This window comes from Osmerus mordax, chromosome 8, assembly GCF_038355195.1.
Source record: "Osmerus mordax isolate fOsmMor3 chromosome 8, fOsmMor3.pri, whole genome shotgun sequence".
Classification (NCBI taxonomy): Eukaryota; Metazoa; Chordata; class Actinopteri; order Osmeriformes; family Osmeridae; genus Osmerus; species Osmerus mordax.
This window is the reverse complement of record NC_090057.1, coordinates 592,937-610,791: the sequence shown is the minus strand read 5'-3', so window position 1 is coordinate 610,791 and position 17,855 is coordinate 592,937. Positions and strand designations below refer to the sequence as shown.

The window sequence follows — 17,855 nt, the reverse complement described above, 5'->3', positions numbered from 1 at the left end:
CGTAGAAATTGTCAACATTGCGTGCTTCTATGTCTGGGACTTGTAGTTTACTTCAGTCCACAGCTCTTTATTCAAAGCGGTTGGCTTTCATTTGTTTTAACTACATTTCCGGTTTTCTTTTTTTTTCCTAATAAATTCTTTGTACCGTGGAGCAAGGTAAACAACCGAACGGACACCGAGGACAGCATGTCACCTCGAGCGCTTAGTAGCGCACGTGTGGCAGCTTGACACTAGGCTAGCTCGTGCATGTTAGCGGGGTGGTTGAACGGCATTAGGTGCACGATGAGACGCAGCAGTACAGTGACAGAGATGCAGCGTTCTTCCGCTACTCTCAAATACGCGCAGGATTATTAGTAATATGAAAATGGGTCAAAAGGAAGAGGGAGGGTTGAGAACAGGGGAAAAAGGGATATCCAAATGGCCACGGGTCTCAAAGTTCGTCTTGTCCGCGTGCGCAGCTGTCGTCGCCGAAATGGGTAACTCTGGAACTAACACCAATAGTGCTTTTACTGCCCCTGTTTTATCTGCATGGAAATATCAGTTGTTCGACTCATTTACTGCTGTACCTGATTGCTGAGATTAATTGTATTTATCCCCCCCCTCTCTCCCCCTTCAGTGACCTTCCCCCTGGACCTGACCAAGACCAGGCTGCAGATCCAGGGAGAGGTTGCCGCCGGCCAGGCTGCTGGGGGAGGAGGGGGAGGGAGGGGGGGAGGTCAACTTCCGTACCGGGGGATGATGCACACTGCCCTGGGGATTGTCCGGGAGGAGGGCCCCTTCAAACTGTGGCAGGGGGTCACGCCCGCCCTCTACAGACACATAGGTACCACATATAACTACAGACACATAGGTACCACATATATAATATATATAACTACAGACACATAGGTACCACATATATAATATATATAACTACAGACACATAGGTAACACATATATAATATTTATATACTAATAACTACAGAAACATATGTGCATAATGACTGAAGATGATTGAATGTGTGTACTAGTGTACTCAGGAGTGAGGATGGTGACCTATGAGCAGCTGAGGGAGTCAGTGCTGGGCCGCTCTGCAGACAACAGCTTCTCTCTGTGGTGAGACTACTTCCACACACACCTCCTTCACACACACTACCTTCCATGTGTGTGTGTGTGTGACCCTGTGTGTGTGTGCAGGAAGGCAGTGCTGGGAGGCATGCTAGCAGGGGCACTGGGACAGTTCATGGCCAGTCCCACAGACCTGGTGAAGGTCCAGATGCAGATGGAGGGGAGGCGCAGACTGGAGGGAAAACCCCCCCGGTGAGTGTGTGACCCCCTGCAGGGTGAGTGTGTGTGAGTGTGTGACCCCCTGCAGGGTAAGTGTGTGTGTGAGTGTGTATGTATAAATAGTATCCGTGTGTGCATGTGTCTTAACAGTGTGTGTGTGTGACCCTGCAGGGTGCGGGGAGTGTACCACGCCCTGGTGAAGACTGTGTCTGAGGGAGGCGTCCGGGGCCTGTGGGCAGGATGGGTCCCCAACGTGCAGAGGGCTGCGCTGGTCAACATGGGAGGTAGGGCCCTGCTGCCCCCCCCCCCTCAGCCCTTTCACAGATGTAACAGTGTAATAGCTAGCGTGCTGTAACAGGTGTATCACCTTCCATGTTTCCCCTCGTTAGATCTGACGACCTACGACACGGTGAAGCACTTCCTGCTCAGGAACAGCTCCCTGCAGGACAACGCTGTCTGTCACAGCCTGGCCAGGTACGCAGCAGACCAGGTGTACTAGACCAGGTGTACTAGACCAGGTGTACTAGACCAGGTACACTAGACCAGGTACACTAGACCAAGGACAATAGACCAGGTGTACTAGACCAGGTGTACTAGACCAGGTACACTAGACCAAGGACACTAGACCAGGTGTACTAGACCAGGTACACTAGACCAGGTGTACTAGACCAGGTACACTAGACCAAGGACACTAGACCAGGTGTACTAGACCAGGTACACTAGACCAGGTGTACTAGACCAGGTGTACTAGACCAGGTACACTAGACCAGGTGTACTAGACCAGGTACACTAGACCAGGTGTACTATACTAGGTACATTAGACCAGGTGTACTAGACGAGGTACACTAGACCAGGTGTACTAGACCAGGGACACTAGACTAGGTGTACTAGACCAAGGACACTAGACCAGGTGTACTAGACCAGGTGTACTAGACCATGGACACTAGACCAGGTGTACTAGACCAGTTGACCTGTGCTTTTAACACACAAACATGCATACACACATATGCCCCCCCCCCCCCTTCACATACACACAAATTTTCAGCACATGCTCAGGTTTGGTGGCTGCAACCATGGGAACGCCTGCTGATGTCATCAAAACCCGAATAATGAACCAGCCAAGAGATATGATGGGCAGGTGAGTGAGCCAATGACAGGACAGAAACAGACAGACCTGTATATTAAACCACGTGTATCGTTTTTATCTTTACAAAAAATTACAGCGTATTCCATAATTACAACATATCTTTTTACAAGGTCATACCATAGTAACAGCTTAATTACTATATATGAAGAAGTGGTAAATTTTGCTTCATGTTAGTGATTAAACTAACGTACCAGCTTCCTCTTCTAGAGATGGATTTCTGCATGCCCACCCCCTTTAGAAATGTAAAGGAAATTCAGATCCATGTGGTGGAGAATGAAAAGGTCTCTGGCAGGCAGTAACAATGTCCACCCTGGATGGACAATAGTTCTACTCTACTTTTTTCTATTGTATTCTACTTCACTCAGACTCTGCACTTCAGCAGTGTAGTGTTTTGTCCCTAGGGGCTTGCTGTACAGGTCCTCTACAGACTGCCTGCTGCAAGCTGTGAGAGGAGAGGGCTTCCTGTCCCTCTACAAAGGCTTCCTGCCCACCTGGATGAGAATGGTAGGCCCACTTCCTGTCTGTTTCCTGGGTACAGTAGGCCCACTTCCTGTTTCCTGGGTACAGTAGGCCCACTTCCTGTTTCCTGGGTACAGTATGCCCCCTTCCTGTCTGTTTCCTGGGTACAGTAGGCCCACTTACTGTCTGTTTCCTGGGTACAGTAGGCCCACTTACTGTCTGTTTCCTGGGTACAGTAGGCCCACTTACTGTCTGTTTCCTGGGTACAGTAGTCCTGTCTGATTGTACAAACACAACATTTCCTGATGTAAAGTGTTGCTATGTAGTTGCATGGTAGCTAATGTAACTAATGTACAGCCTTGCCCGAACACTCATGTTGCACAGTGACAGGCTCAGGCAGAAAATACTTAATAATATGTGACAGTGCGTTACAAAACGAGCTGTTTTATAACCTAGAACAGCAGTAACACTGATGTCAACTTTGCAGGCGCCCTGGTCTCTGACTTTCTGGTTGACCTTTGAGCAGACCAGGAAGGCCCTCGGAGTGGGCTCCTTCTGAACACCAGCTGGGTCTGTCTTCTAACCATCAAAATAACAACCTTCATAACAAGATCTTAACTACTGTATGCACAATAGTTCTCATTAGAATGAGAACTGTATGTTCGAAATGCCGACCATGACAAATAGAAGCCCTTTCACTTCAGTACATCTATGTTTAGGCACTGTTATAGCTTATAAACTAAATAAAGATTTGTATAAAAGTTTATAAAAAACAACATTTAAATTACATTTGAAAAACAAATAAAAAAAGAAATCCTGCAGTGTTTGGCTACTCTTGGTGTTCTTTACACACGTACGCGGCCAGGGAGGGGAAGTAGTGTGTCGCCGCCTTGCTCCAATCAGTCGCCTTGCTCCAATCAGCCACCTGGCTCCATTCAACCGCTTGGAAACCCGGGGTTGCTGCGGCGTCAAAGATCATCCACCGGCCAATCAGCTTGATGTACAGGACCATGTGGTTGTCGTGAGGCGTGATCTCCCCCATCAACAGGAACTCCAGTGTGTACGTCCTGACGTATTGAAATAGGTATGTTTTATTCATCTAGCAGATGCTACGGGAGGGGGGGGGGGGAATGGACTGCAATCTCTTGATATGCAGTCAAATGCTCTAACCACGACTCTGTTCACATCTTACCCCTCCCATACCCACCACCACAGCCTCGTGCTGAACTGAGAGGGGCGGTGTGGGTCGGGGGTCAGAGAGGGGTGGTGTGGGTCAGAGGTCAGAGAGGGGTGGTGTGGGTCAGAGGTCAGAGAGGGGTGGTGTTGGTCAGAGGTCAGAGAGGGGTGGTGTGGGTCAGAGAGGGGTGGTGTGGGTCAGAGGTCAGAGAGGGGTGGTGTTGGTCAGAGGTCAGAGAGGGGTGGTGTGGGTTAGAGGTCAGAGAGGGGTGGTGTTGGTCAGAGGTCAGAGAGGGGTGGTGTGGGTCAGAGGTCAGAGAGGGGTGGTGTGGGTCAGAGGTCAGAGAGGGTGGTGTGGGTCAGAGGTCAGAGAGGGGTGGTGACACTAAATTTGACTGCAGATGAAGAGGTCACAGTTTAAATCCCCCCTACATGTTGCTTTGATTTATTGTGAACGGTGAGGTGCTGACCTCTCACGGTCATCCCTAACAGAGAGAGGGGGTAGGGTGTCCATGCGCCCATTGATATACACCAGGACCAGCTGAGCCCTCTGAACACCCAGTAGCTTCACGTCCCCGTAGTCCTGGAAGGCCCTGGAGAACACAGACACCAGACGTTCTCAGAAGACAGTGTGCAGGACAGTCAGAGTACAGGGCCTGGTGGAGCAGGAGGAGACAGTCAGAGTACAGGGCCTGGTGGAGCAGGAGGAGACAGTCAGAGTACAGGGCCTGGTGGAGCAGGAGGAGACAGTCAGAGTACAGGGCCTGGTGGAGCAGGAGGAGACAGTCAGAGTACAGGGCCTGGTGGAGAACGTACTTTAGTGTGATCTTCTTCAGCGGGTCTTCAGGCCGAGGGCTGAATCTGTCCTCATCGTAGTGGAAGGTGGCCCACACCAGGTCTGAGAAGTTGGGCAGGTGGTCGCCGGGATAACCCCTGATTTGTACGAATTGACTGTCAAAATTGCGGTTGTCACCAGTCCGAAGGCTCAAGTTGATCAGCCACAACGCCTTTGCCTTGTTATACTCCCCATGGTGCATGAAACGTAGAACTGCAACGACGGTTCGATCAGTCAAGAAAAGTTCCTGGATCTGGGGAAACTGCATGTCTAGGAAGTGAATCCCAGCTAAGAGGGAATCCAGAACACACGTGTTCTGGAACTGGAAAGTGTCGTAGCTTCCTCCGTGAGCTACGTAGGAGCCCTCGTCAGAGACGAGACGCTCCACCCTGGCCTGGGACCTGCAAGAACCACACACACATGGTTACACCTCCATACAACACCACACACACACACCCTCCACCTGCCTACAACACCACACACACACACCCTCCATCTCCCTACAACACCACACACACATGGTTACACCCTCCACCTCCCTACAACACTACACACACACACCCTCCACCTCCCTACAACACCACACACACATGGTTACACCCTCCACCTCCCTACAACACCACACACACATGGTTACACCCTCCACCTCCCTACAACACCACACACACATGGTTACACCCTCCACCTGCCTACAACATCACACACACATGGTTACACCCTCCACCTCCCGACAGCACGGGTCTTCAGTCAGCCTGGTGTGAGAGGGTGTGTGTGGAGACTCACCTGGGAAGGTCTGCCAGCTGAAGAGCTGCAGGAGAGACAGGTTGAGACGATGAAAGATCGAGTCGTTTGGTGGTTTAACCAGTAATTAAACATGTCAGACAACATGAAAACAACGTACCTTCGTTGAAGAGGCGATCATACTTGGTCTTGAGGTCAGCGTCTCTGTTGAAGAGGAAGTGGAGATGTCTGTTTGCTGTGTATTTTCACAGCCTTTTTGCATCGTGACAAACAACCTGAAGGGATTACTGTCTCCTCCTCTTTATAAAAGTCACAACTGCAGATGAGACGCTTCCTACAGGAATTGATGTCACACTCCGTGCCCTGCACTGTTTCTTTGAGCACTATATTGCCTTGAATTTGTTTTAATACATTCTAGTTTTGTTTTTATAGTTACTTATTTTTTATATGGTTGTTTAGTTGTTGTTCAGTAGTTTAGTAGTAACATAACTATAGTTATACAGTTCAATAGTTGTTTTGTTTTAGCCAATATTTTTGCTATAGATATAATACTTCTACTTAATCTTTAAAGAAAAGGCTGCCACAACACACGTTACGAACATTGAGCCACATCAATGCACATCACATAAACCGTCCACCACTGTCATGACAGCTGTGTTCTAGAATATTCTCCGTTCTCAAAGCTTCCGCCTCAACGAGGTTTCCTTCTGAAACCATAAACTATCAACATTACATTTCGGTGTTCAGAGTTGTGAGGCTCTGGCGTGGGGGAGAGTAGATCTAACTTATTCTGGTCCAAACTGGACTACGCAACACAGATTGCATTTCGTGTTCCATGGCTGACATGCTAGCCTGCAAGGCTTGTTGCTTATAATCTTTTATATCTGCACTACAGAAATGATAAGGATCCCTCCCTTCTGAGGAATGCGCTTTAAGTATGATTGTAAATCATAAACAAAGAAATTACTAACCTTCCTGATGAAGACATTATCCGTCAAATGGTCTGTTGCTTATGATGAAGACGCGCTTTCGCTCTACACAACCCGGAAGTCTTACACTAGTGTTATGTATGATGGTATTATGTTCCTTGCTGACACCCGTAGGAAAAGCCCGCATTGCATACCAGTATTACCAATACAGAACAACTAGCTAGAGAGGTGATCACTTTCTCATGACGTGACATCAGCAGAACACAGAGGTGGACTCACCTTGCCCTGGATCTATAACATCAACATACGGCTTTGTTGGGGTTCTGTGTTGTGTCACTCGCTCGCTCGCTGGGGAAGTAGATCCTTCTTCGGGTAAACGTTTTTTTAGATTCAAATAAGTGAGTTAATCTTACTGATAAACTTCAAACCGACCAAGACTTCTTTAAAAATCTTGAAATACAAGCTGCCCTTCCCGGCTCCCTCCTCTCCGTCCTGAGATCCATGTCTGTCTGCTCCCTGCCCTCATGTTTACTTCTCAAGGCCCGTTTGTGCCTGTAACAACTCAGGAACTACATACCTCTCCTTCTGTCTGCTCTGCCGTACTCAACAGCATGATCAACAGTCACTCGCACCAACTACTTCTACTGTTATTTTAATAGATAGTATCAGTTCAATAGAGCGAAGCATATTAATGTACATATTTCCCTTCTTTAGTGTCCAGTCTTTCAGCGGGTAGAGACTGATGTGATGGGCTCACCTCCTGCCCTGGATCACGTCTTCATCTCAGTCCAGAGCGGTTCTGCTGTGTAGAGGAACTCGGGTCCAACCGGTTACACCCTTCCTCTGGAGGAGGAAATAACAAGAAGTTTAGTCACGAGTAGCCATTACATAACCCAGGAAATCATTTGGCTCTCTCTTGGCATGATGGTTCAACATGATAACACGCCTTCTTTGGCAGCTACACTCACATAACTCTTACACACCGCATGCATAGAGTTGTGCTTTATGTTTAAACAAGTCCTGTACCTCCTCCATCTCCGCAAGTTACATGACCTTATATAGCAAGCCACGTGTTTGAGCCTGGCTTTAATTTGCAACCTGTATACTTATGAACATAAATAGCTTTCTAATGTTTTAAGTGGAGAGTTACGGTTAGAGAAAAACCTAAAAAAAAAAGGAAATTCAAATGACCAGCATAACACTAACTGTACCGATGCACACACAATGTGTTTCTCGATGTATGATGTTTGAAGTAGGCTACTACAGGTAATAAACCTAAAATCTGCCCAACCCAAGAAATTCACAATCAGCACTGCATTACACAGAATGTAGCAGGAATGCAATAGAAACAAATTTACATTTTATTGTAGCCTACTGCTAGTCTTAATGACGCTGTTCCCCTTTTGACCACACGATGGCACAGAAGTATAAAACTGGATGCGCGGCTCTTTAAACCGGAAAGTAAACAAACCAGTTTTTTTTTTTGTTCCGTATCCAGAATACACTCATCTGAGAATGGCGACGCCGGGGTCCGCAGCTCCCAGACGGCTTGTCCAGTACGTCGTAGTACGGTCTGACCTGGTCCACACGCTGGCCTGGCCTTTAGGAGCGGTTATAACGCAAGCCTGCCATGCTGCCACCGCCGCAATACACCTCAACTACAACGACGCCGACACGCAAGAATACTTGGCAGAACTAGACACCATGCACAAAGTAGTGCTTCAGGTATCTAGAGAGTCTTGTCCGAATGGTTGCGTGAAAATGTGGTATTGTATTCATTATAGCCGACAGTTACTACGCCAGCTTGTAGAGTCTAGTTCAACCAAGTGGAAGCGGAGTTGATGCTGCGGCATCGTTGCTCTGGAAGCACGTGGGTGGGCAAATTCAGTGAACTGTTGTTGGGTCGATATTTCACTTTTCAATTCTCGTTAAGTTCGGCTCCTTATTGTGTCGACCAAGACTTTGAACAGAAATCAGTCATAACAGTGGATCGTCCTTACCGATTTATTTTTTTGGCACATACCCTTTGCTTGTCATTCAACGTGTTTCTCAGTGCTGATGAGCAGTGATTGACATGTCTGTGAAGGTGTTTCTCTTCAAGAGTGTCTTTGTGTTTGTCAGGCTCCAGACCAGGCCTCTCTCTCCAGCCTCGCGGAGACCCTGACGGAAAAGGGCGTGGCTCACAAGTTGTGGATCGAGCAGCCAGAGAACGTGCCGACCTGCCTGGCTCTGAAGCCGTACCCTAAAGACACCGTGCATCCTCTCCTGCGCAAGTTCAAACTGTTCAAATGACCCCGGGAACGGTACTGGAGGACCTGTGCCTGAGCCTTGAAGGACCTGGAGGGGTCGAGGAGAGAGGACAAAGCCCTCAGACAGACAAGTAAAAAACTGATCTATTTAAGATGGCTGGTATCCCCAGAGATCACATCAACATCTTAGATCCTTATTCTGCCTCTGCAATGGGTCCACTGGGCATGTAAATAAGAATAATTTACATGTAAATAAGTATCATGTACATGTAAATACATTGAAGTATGAATTAACATGACAAATATAACCCATGAGATTCATCACTTGTGGAGTCCTTGAGACAGTGGGGTAATAAAAACATGACATTTAGTTTGTGATCTTCATCCATGGTCGTGCATGTCATTCTGTAGTTGCAGCTCAAGTCTTTCCCAGTACATGGTTATCCTAATATGGTTGTTTATTCTAGTATGGTTGTGGTCATTTCATGCTGGTGAAACCAGGTCACTGCTAAAATGGAGCAATGTTAAACAAAACAGCAAAGTTGAAGGAAAAATGACACAAAAATTACAGACATAATCACCAGAAGGTTAGTTTTAAATGGTGCTTTTATTGCAATGTGGTGCATTCTCACATTCATGGATGTTATAGATTAGTTAGTCGAAGCATCATTTGCTTCAAGGTCGACTTCGTCAGCATCCTCACCTTGGGGTGAGCGACAGAACATACGGTGTGTGTGTAAACCCAGTCAGAGCAGCTTGGGACGTTAACATGGACACATAAGACTGTTTCAGTAGATGCAAAAAAAAAAAAACCTTTGTTTTGTTTTTCAGCCTGCAGGGTACTTCCTGTGGTGCTGGGCCAGCCTGCAGGTTACTTCCTGTGGTGCTGGGCCAGCCTGCAGGTTACTTCCTGTGGTGCTGGGCCAGCCTGCATGTTACTTCCTGTGATGCTGGCCCAGCCTACAGGGTACTTCCTGTGGTGCTGAGCCAGCCTGCAGGTTACTTCCTGTGGTGCTGGGCCAGCCTACAGGTTACTTCCTGTGGTGCTGGGCCAGCCTACAGGTTACTTCCTGTGGTGCTGGGCCAGCCTGCAGGGTACTTCCTGTGGTGCTGAGCCAGCCTGCAGGTTACTTCCTGTGGTGCTGGGCCAGCCTGCAAGGTACTTCCTGTGGTGCTGGCCCAGCTTGAGTGTGATTGTCTGTGACTTCCTGTCTGTGACTTCCTGTACAGTTGTCATCCTAGGAAAGGTAGGGGATCTGGACACAGAAACATGCATACGTTCATCCCAGACAAACCCTCATTCATTATAGTTCCACAGCTGCTCCATTAGATGCCTCTCTACAAACATAGTTTTACACAATAAGGATATACAAAACCGGACAAAAATGAGTAAAATGTATAATATATATATATATTTATATTTATTTATATTAATTTTACAGGGGAGAAAGTGGAACCTGGTTGTTGAGCCAGAGTGAAGTCATTGCCCAGCAAGTGGCGAGATCCACCAAGTTCAGTCAATAAGGCAGCACTTAAGTTACTTTACAAACACATCAGCAAACATTTCCTGTGATTCTGGCAGGGGAGGGGCTGAGTCTGGGAGGGGCTCCCTTGAGGGTCTGGCTGTCTAAGCAGTCTGCTGTCAGGTGGGACATGGGGGAGGGGACAGGGGGGTGAAAACACACACAAGTCTGCTCTATAACAGGGATCTCACCCAGGTCTGCAAGCCAGAGGGACTAACATTAGACCAAGGGGAGCACCGAGCGGGCTGAGAATGACAAGTTGGTGTTCATGGGTCTACATCGTCACAGCTCTGCACCAGCGTGGCTACGCAGGAAAGGATGGTGGGAGGGGGGACTAACCACAGCAGAGGAATGTTTTGAATAGGTTTAAGCTGAAGGGTGTGACCAGGGTGCAGTTAGCATGGCTAAGGCCAGGACAAGGGTTAACCTGAAGAGGAAAGGCATAGTTTAAACTAGTGGCAGGCCCAGGCAACACACAGAAGGAGAGGGACACTATTTGCTCTGTCATCTAAATGGGAAAATACTACCAAGTTCTTTACAAAGAACCTGAGAAATTCGAGGATTACCTACATTCCAATACATTCAGGGGGATTCCTCTAGGTTTCCAAATAGTATATTTGAACTTAGGTATTCAAATGGCCTCGTTCCTCTAAGTAAATCTGGTATAAAGTGCAAAACTAGATTGTATTTCTTGCAAATTCCTGGATTAATTCAACTTTCTAATAGAAAACATCATGTACAATACAGCAAACGTGTTTTTTTTTATAAAGGTAAAGATAAGAAAATCCTCAATAAGAATATTATTACGAAACAGCGAGGAGCAACCCTCTATGCAGAAAATACACACAAGAGGCACCTCAAATTTGGTATAAAGTATTAGTCTAAATAAATGGAACTATTATTCGTCGTCTGTGAGACTCCGTTAAAAGCTTCGATGCTCGGAAACGGTCCAAGCATTTCCGTCAACCCCATTTGCGGAGACTGAAAAGGGGGGGAAACTGAAAAAAAAGTATGCCTAAAATACCCGGTGGTGATTTCTGTATCTGAACTTCTACTCTATCTGGATAATACCTTTAGTAGTATTGATACATGCTCGTCTATAAGGTGCATAGCGATATTGTCTGTTGATGGGATTAACTTCCTGTAAACAGAGACGAGCCGTTTGCAGTCTGGGAGTCATGGCAACAGCGAAGGCGTCTGACAGACAGCTCTTTGGGAAGCGAACTCCAAAGATGTTGACAAAAAATACTTTAGTCCGTATACGTAGGTCACTTGTCTTACGACATAATAGTGTTGAAAAAGAAATAGAAGCTAAAGGCTATTCCATGCAAAGCTGAAGTTAGTAGCGATGAACAAGTACAAACTGTAGCAGTGAAGTACATAGTGCATCTCTTGTTAATAGTGATTCCTACCAGCGCTGTAAGGGAGCGGTTCATTCAAGAGAGCTGAGCAATTGTTTTGTCCAATTGAATACTGTACATCTTGCATATGATATGGATTAAACGTTTGAAACTTTGGTCATTACTTCAGACAAAGCAATAAAACTACATCAGGCAATCTAACACCCCACTTATATATAGTAGTAGGACAAGGCAATGCTTCACAAAAACACAGGTTCCACTTTCCCCAAGATCTGTTCAAACTTTTTGACAACAGAGAAATTAAATAATATGGCCTTTTTTAAATTAACCCGTACAAAAGCCAGTCCACACTGTGTCTCTCAGTAAAATCACATTCAGCAGTCGCTAACCCTCTCTCTCATACAGAGCTGTGACACCTACAGGTCACGTGACCCTCTCTCATACAGAGCTGTGACACCTACAGGTCACGTGACCCTCTCTCATACAGAGCTGTGACACCTACAGGTCACGTGCAGGCATCTACGACAGAAGAACGAGAAAAGTAGAAGAAATCAAATCAAGACATAATTTGAGTTTCCATCTTAAAACACCAGATATACAGTATTACTCACTCTCAGCCATATATATTGACACGAAAATAAAATAAAAAATGGAAGTGAGTAGTTATTACCACAACCTTGGAGCACGACATTTTTGTTGATTCTGAACAAATACATATTCACATTGTCTGTTATATACATGTTTAACCAGTTAGGATTATTTACCTTGTACCTGTATTGAGGAGACTGGGGGTCTTGTCTATGAGCAGCACTTGCATAAAAGAATGTCTGAAATGTTTCAATGCACACTGTGTAAATGGTGCTTTGTATTTGGCATATATCATGTCCAAGACAACCAAACTGTTCACACTGACACGCTGCGATTCAAACGTCTGCTTTTTTGTCTTGGTTTTACACTATGACCATCGAGCTACTGTATACAGGAAGGTCTCTTAAATGGCCAGGAGAAAGCATCCACGAAAAGATCAAGTTGTCCTATCAGAGGTATTCAGACCAGGTGGTGTGTGTGTGTCCTATCAGAGGTATTCAGACCAGGTGGTGTATGTGTGTCCTATCAGAGGTATTCAGACCAGGTGGTGTGTGTGTTGGCAAAGGCTGTCCACGTGGGAACACACACAGCCACATCTCCCTCGTACATTCTGTCTGCTTGTGTTCTGTCCTGTTGCTCCGTGTGCTTGCTGTCCCTGACGGCAGTCCAGCCACTGCTAAACCCAACACTCTGAACGGACACTAAATAACAGACATGTAACTTGGTGAGAAATATGACTAGCTTTTTGTCATAGTCAATATCGTTTTAATGAAAGTCTTCCAATTGGAATTGGTTTGCAGTTGTGTTGCGAGAGCAGCTTGAAGCCAGCTGGGGTTTGGAGGAGGAGCCTGTCTGTCGACCAGGACTCCAGGATGGATGTTTAGGGCGGCTGGGCTGAACCACTGTTGGCCTTCTAAACAAACGCACACAGGGCAGTATTTCAACCGGACACAAAGAGATTCACAAACCATGTGAGGGAGATTTGAACACAGGAAAGATTTGAACCAGCCTCTTGATTTGCAGTCTTCTATCACTGAACTGTGTTCCTGCTTGCTGAGGTCTGTGACACCTCCCTAGAGCCCTACCGCTCTCCACCCCTCTCCACCCCCCTACAGCCCTACCGCTCTCCACCCCTCTCCACCCCCCTACAGCCCTACCGCTCTCCACCCCTCTCCACCCCCACACTCCTCCCTAGTGGACCTGTCTGGGCTGGGAGCTGCTGTAGTGTGTACTGCAGTCGGGGTTCTAGTGAACATCAACAGAGGTGTGTGAATGAGACATGCCTCGTCCAAAACCAAACTCCCAAGTCTTTCTCCCCCAACACACACCTGCCAGGATCTCACAGGATTGGACAGGTGAAAACAATATGGCCAACATTTCATCCAGCCAATCACAGGCCACGTAGGAGACACCCACCCGTGATTGGTTGCACACCCAACTCATCTTGTGATTGGACCTCAGGGCTTGTTGGGAGCGGAGAGCCCAGAGTTTTGTTTGGAACGGGCCACAGTGTCTGACTGGACAACAGTAGTCACATGAGCAGCCAATAAGAGCTGAGGGGCGTGGCCAGTGGAGTGACCTCATCTTTGTCATCATCATCACAGACCGGGAAATGAAGGAGAAAACATCCTGATGAAATCCTCCATGAAATATCCCCCCTCCTGTATTACAGCCAGGAAGTCCTACGTGTTCAGAGTCTGGTGGTGTGTAGTGTGTAGTGTAACCCTAACTCAGGCTTGTGTGTTAGAAGTGAATTTAGAGGGGGGGGAGGTTGTTTAGACATTCAATGTGATACCATACAGCTAAGCATGAGCTAACCTTTTAGAAAATCTATCTTTTTTTCACATTTACAGAAGAAGACAGAGCTATCCCAATACAACAACGTTACATTTTAGCAGTGTTACATGTCCATGATGTGAAACATCACTTAAAAAAAAATAAAAAAAGAACTGATATTATTAGACTCTTGAATCTTAAAAAAAAAATTAAAAAAAATAAAACCTGCATTGAATCACAATGTATAGACTGAGTTGCTGTTTAATAAGAGTGAAGATATCCCAATGTTTGTCTGTCTATGCTGTACAATACTACCTGCCTGCACGATGCATGAGGCTTAACAACACTGATAGGCCAGAGACAGATAGAGAGGAGGAGAGAGGTGGAGGAGGAGAGAGGAGGAGGAGAGATCCTGACAGGGCTCCTCTTCACAGCTGCTGAGAGGAACGTGACTGAAACAGCCAGGTGAGACAGCCAGGTGAGACAGCCAGGTGAGACAGCCAGGTGAGACAGCCAGGTGTAGTTGAGTTGGAGCGAGTCGCTCGGTGAGAGACATGAGCAGCATCCTGCCTGCCGGCCGGCCGGGCCGCCCCCCGCCCCCATGCCCCGCCCCCCGCCCCCATGCCCCACCCCCGTGTCCCGGCCCGGCCCACGGCCACAGCAGAGATCAATATCGACAACATAAACAAAAAAAACAAGAGTAGAAGAAGATGAGTTTTGAAACTCAAACTCCCATCAGGCACTGCAGCACAGAGAGCCAGCCAGTCACAGAGCCAGCTGAAACTGAGCTATCCCATTGCAGAGGTTGCAACCCTAACAATCCCACAACGTTGTCCTGGCAACAACAAGGACGACGCCCGCCCTGTGGGAGAGAGGCAACCCCGGAGCTGACCCCAGCTGCATGCTCTCCCAGGATGCACTGCGGCGACCTGACGGAACAGGCCAATCAGAAACAGACTAGGTCAGTCGGTCCTGATAAGATGACGGCGGCGACGACTTGGCAAATCCGGAACGTGACAATTCCCCCGAACCAGGAAGTGGACTTCTGTGTTCTAAAGAAGGTTACCAGCAGTGAGAACCAGAGGCTGGGCCAGACAGACACCAGGCACAGTCCTCAGCCCACCAGACCAGACAGGAACCAGAGAGAGAGGCAGAGAGGTAAAGGTGGCGGGGGGCAGGGGGGAGCGGGGGGCAGGGGATTACTCTGTCAGCAGCTGCTGCAGCAGGCTCTTCTGCTGGGCCTGGCCGCTCTGGGGCACCAGGGGGGGCTTCTGGGGGGCCAGGGCCCCCTGCTGGGCCAGGTAGGAGTCACTGCCCACCAGGTTGACGGTACACTGGACGTCAGCAAACACCTGCAGCTGCTGCACCTGGGGGGGGGGGGGGGGGGGGGGGGGAGGGGGGTTCATAAACTGTGTGTTTATGTTGCGACAGGCAAGACACTTCTGGTGATGTAGAGAAGACTGGGGTGGGGTGGGGGGGGGTGAGGGAGGGGGGTGACGGGGGGGAGGAGTAGAACCTCACCTGCTGGTCGCTGCACATCGAGCCGACGTTGCCGAGGTTACTGTTACCCATGGCGACGGGCGGACCCATTGGAGGTAGGGAGCTGATGGCCCCGGAGGAGCCAGCCATCGCCACGGTGATGCTCATGTTGTTGTACACCCCCTGCTGGCCAAAACCCTGACCTGCTGTGCTGAACAAGCTGGACCAGGGAACACACACACGCAGTCATGAAACACAGACACACACACATACAGGTTTTGTAATTATTACCTCAATCTAAAAGTGTGTTTGTATGTATGTGTGTGTGTGTGTATCTGTGCGTATGTATATATGTGTATATGTATACCTATGTGTATATGTGTGTGTGTCTTACCTGTTGCCTAAGCCAGCCTGCTGCCAGCTCTTCATGTCAGCTGACTGGTACCCGGAAGGGGGCGGGGCCTGCTGCAGCTGGGGACTCTGGGAGTGTGAGTTGTGAGGAGAGAGGAGGGGACTGGTGGGGCTGAGCTCTGAGGGGAATGAACACTCCTGCTTCTGGATCATCCCTGCAACACACACACACACACACACACAGAGTCATGAAACACACACACACACACACAGTCATGAAACACACACACACACACACAGTCATGAAACACACACACAGCTAAAAAAGGGATGTGACTCACCCCCAAACTGCTGGAGGAGCCCCTGCTGCACCGCTGAGCTGGCCCCCAGGCCCCCAAAATCCCCCTGGCCCATTAGGGACCCAAGGGCCCCCCTCCCAGGCCCCTTGGGGTCCAGGCCCCCCTCCATGCTGAAGTGGCTGGGCGAGCTGGGGGCGTTCCCCGGCAGGGGGCTGTAGCCTGGAGAGAAGCTGAACTGCTGAGACTGGCTCTGGGGAGGGGGCTTCTGGGCCCCCGGCCCCCCCAGGATGGCCCCCGGCCCCCCCAGGCCCCTCATCATCAGGACCTTCTGCTGGAGCAGTTGGCGCTGGCGGTGCTGAAGGCTGTACAGCTCCCTCTGCCTCTGGGCCATCATCTGGGCGTTCAGGGGAGGCTGGAGTGTGTGTGTTTGGGGGGGGAGGAGTAGAAGGAATAAAGGTGTTTTACTTTCACAGCTTCATACTAAACTGAGCAAGAGAGAAAGCCCCAGAAATAACACATAGAAGTGTGTTTGTGTGTGCGTGTGTGTGCGTGACTCACTTGAGAGGGCATTTGAGGCTGCGGCAATCCCTGACGCATCCCCATGGCAACGTGCGTTCCCCCTGGAAACTGGCCCATAGCTGCTAGTCTACTCTGCAGCTGAGAGAGAGCGAGGGAAAGAGGGAGAGATAAAGATAAAGAGTGTGAGTCAGGCTCCTGATAGATGAGTGGAGGACTAGAGGACAGATAAGAATGATAAAGGAGGGAGACATCAGAGGAGGAGAGGAAGGCTGAGGTGAGACACGAAGGAGGAAGCTGTTGAGAAAGAAAATATAAATTCCAAGAAAGGAAAGAAAAAGGATAGGAAACAAGGACATCTGAGGACAGAGAGGCAGGGAGGTAGAGGCAGGGAGGTAGAGACAGGGAGGTAGAGACAGGGAGGTAGAGGCAGGGAGGTAGAGACAGGCAGGTAGAGGCAGGGAGGCCGAGGCAGGGAGGCAGAGGCAGGGAGGCAGAGGCAGGGAGGCAGAGGCAGGGAGGTAGAGAGGCCGAAATAGGGAGGTAGAGGCAGGGAGGCCGAGGCAGGAAGGTAGAGACAGGGAGACCCGAGGCAGGGAGGTAGAGGCAGGGGGGTAGAGGCAGGGAGGTAGAGGCAGGGAGGTAGAGAGGCCGAGGCAGGGAGGCCGAGGCAGGGAGGCCGAGGCAGGGAGGCCGAGACAGGGAGGTAGAGACAGGGAGGTAGAGGCAGGGAGGTACAGAGGCCGAGGCAGGGAGGCAGAGATAGGGAGGTACAGAGGCAGGGAGGTACAGAGGCAGGGAGGCTGAGGCAGGGAGGCCGAGAGGCCGAGGCAGGGCCCTGTAGGTCTCCTCCCTACCTGCTGGGGGCCCTGTAGCCTCTGCTGCAGCTGCAGTCTCAGCTGGTTTGGAGGAAGCCTCATCGGTCCGGCCACGCCCGGAGCTCTGGCCACGCCCGGCCTTAGCCCCCCCGGGAAGGCCCCCCGAGGGCCCCCAAAGGCTGTGCCCGGGCCCCCCGCCTCCTGGGGGAAGGAGACTGCAGAGCCGGGGGGCAACTGGCCGGGGTAGCTGGGCAGTGTGGGGTCCAGGGTGACGGGGGTAGCTGCGGCGGGCTGGGGGGGGAAACGGGAGGGCACAGGGTCGAAACAGCCACCCTGTGTAAG

General features: G+C 49.3%; 4 protein-coding genes across 4 annotated transcripts in view; 2 read left to right on the top strand and 2 right to left on the bottom strand.

The window, feature by feature from the left end:
* Window positions 1-190: 190 nt before the first annotated feature.
* Window positions 191-3,472, top strand: slc25a27 (solute carrier family 25 member 27). The gene is made up of 9 exons (XM_067242274.1): window positions 191-476; window positions 617-823; window positions 1,011-1,095; window positions 1,177-1,299; window positions 1,438-1,550; window positions 1,656-1,740; window positions 2,312-2,404; window positions 2,815-2,917; window positions 3,360-3,472. The coding sequence occupies exons 1-9, from the start codon at window positions 359-361 to the stop codon at window positions 3,429-3,431; spliced, it is 999 nt and encodes a 332-aa protein (XP_067098375.1). The 5' UTR covers window positions 191-358; the 3' UTR covers window positions 3,432-3,472.
* Window positions 2,446-6,762, bottom strand: LOC136948019 (uncharacterized). Its single transcript, XM_067242276.1, has 6 exons — window positions 6,596-6,762; window positions 5,785-5,828; window positions 5,667-5,691; window positions 4,865-5,284; window positions 4,519-4,641; window positions 2,446-3,939 (listed from the first exon to the last, which is right to left on the bottom strand). The coding sequence occupies exons 1-6, from the start codon at window positions 6,610-6,612 to the stop codon at window positions 3,702-3,704; spliced, it is 867 nt and encodes a 288-aa protein (XP_067098377.1). The 5' UTR covers window positions 6,613-6,762; the 3' UTR covers window positions 2,446-3,701.
* Window positions 6,763-8,039: 1,277 nt separating this feature from the next.
* ptrhd1 (peptidyl-tRNA hydrolase domain containing 1) lies at window positions 8,040-9,172 on the top strand. The gene is made up of 2 exons (XM_067242204.1): window positions 8,040-8,278; window positions 8,675-9,172. Exons 1-2 carry the CDS (start codon window positions 8,069-8,071, stop codon window positions 8,843-8,845), a joined length of 381 nt encoding a protein of 126 aa, XP_067098305.1. The 5' UTR covers window positions 8,040-8,068; the 3' UTR covers window positions 8,846-9,172.
* A 5,516-nt stretch (window positions 9,173-14,688) lies between these two features.
* ncoa1 (nuclear receptor coactivator 1) overlaps window positions 14,689-17,855 on the bottom strand; it is a 28,157-nt gene continuing 24,990 nt past the window's right edge. Inside the window, 6 exon segments of the mRNA XM_067241768.1 lie at window positions 14,689-15,417; window positions 15,572-15,749; window positions 15,924-16,095; window positions 16,222-16,591; window positions 16,738-16,836; window positions 17,553-17,846. Coding sequence (XP_067097869.1) covers window positions 15,250-15,417; window positions 15,572-15,749; window positions 15,924-16,095; window positions 16,222-16,591; window positions 16,738-16,836; window positions 17,553-17,846 — 1,281 coding nt within the window. The 3' untranslated portion in view covers window positions 14,689-15,249.

Excerpts from the sequence above, each read along its gene's own strand:
- slc25a27 (XM_067242274.1), top strand. The coding sequence starts at position 359 with ATGAAAATGGGTCAAAAGGAAGAGGGAGGGTTGAGAACAGGGGAAAAA. Across the intron at positions 824-1,010 it reads CGCCCTCTACAGACACATAG|TGTACTCAGGAGTGAGGATG; the intron begins GTACCACATATA and ends TGTGTGTACTAG. Across the intron at positions 1,300-1,437 it reads CTGGAGGGAAAACCCCCCCG|GGTGCGGGGAGTGTACCACG; the intron begins GTGAGTGTGTGA and ends GTGACCCTGCAG.
- ptrhd1 (XM_067242204.1), top strand. The coding sequence starts at position 8,069 with ATGGCGACGCCGGGGTCCGCAGCTCCCAGACGGCTTGTCCAGTACGTC. Across the intron at positions 8,279-8,674 it reads TGCACAAAGTAGTGCTTCAG|GCTCCAGACCAGGCCTCTCT; the intron begins GTATCTAGAGAG and ends TGTGTTTGTCAG.
- LOC136948019 (XM_067242276.1), bottom strand. Across the intron at positions 5,692-5,784 it reads TGATCGCCTCTTCAACGAAG|CTCTTCAGCTGGCAGACCTT; the intron begins GTACGTTGTTTT and ends TCTCTCCTGCAG. Across the intron at positions 4,642-4,864 it reads CTGAAGAAGATCACACTAAA|GGCCTTCCAGGACTACGGGG; the intron begins GTACGTTCTCCA and ends TGTGTTCTCCAG.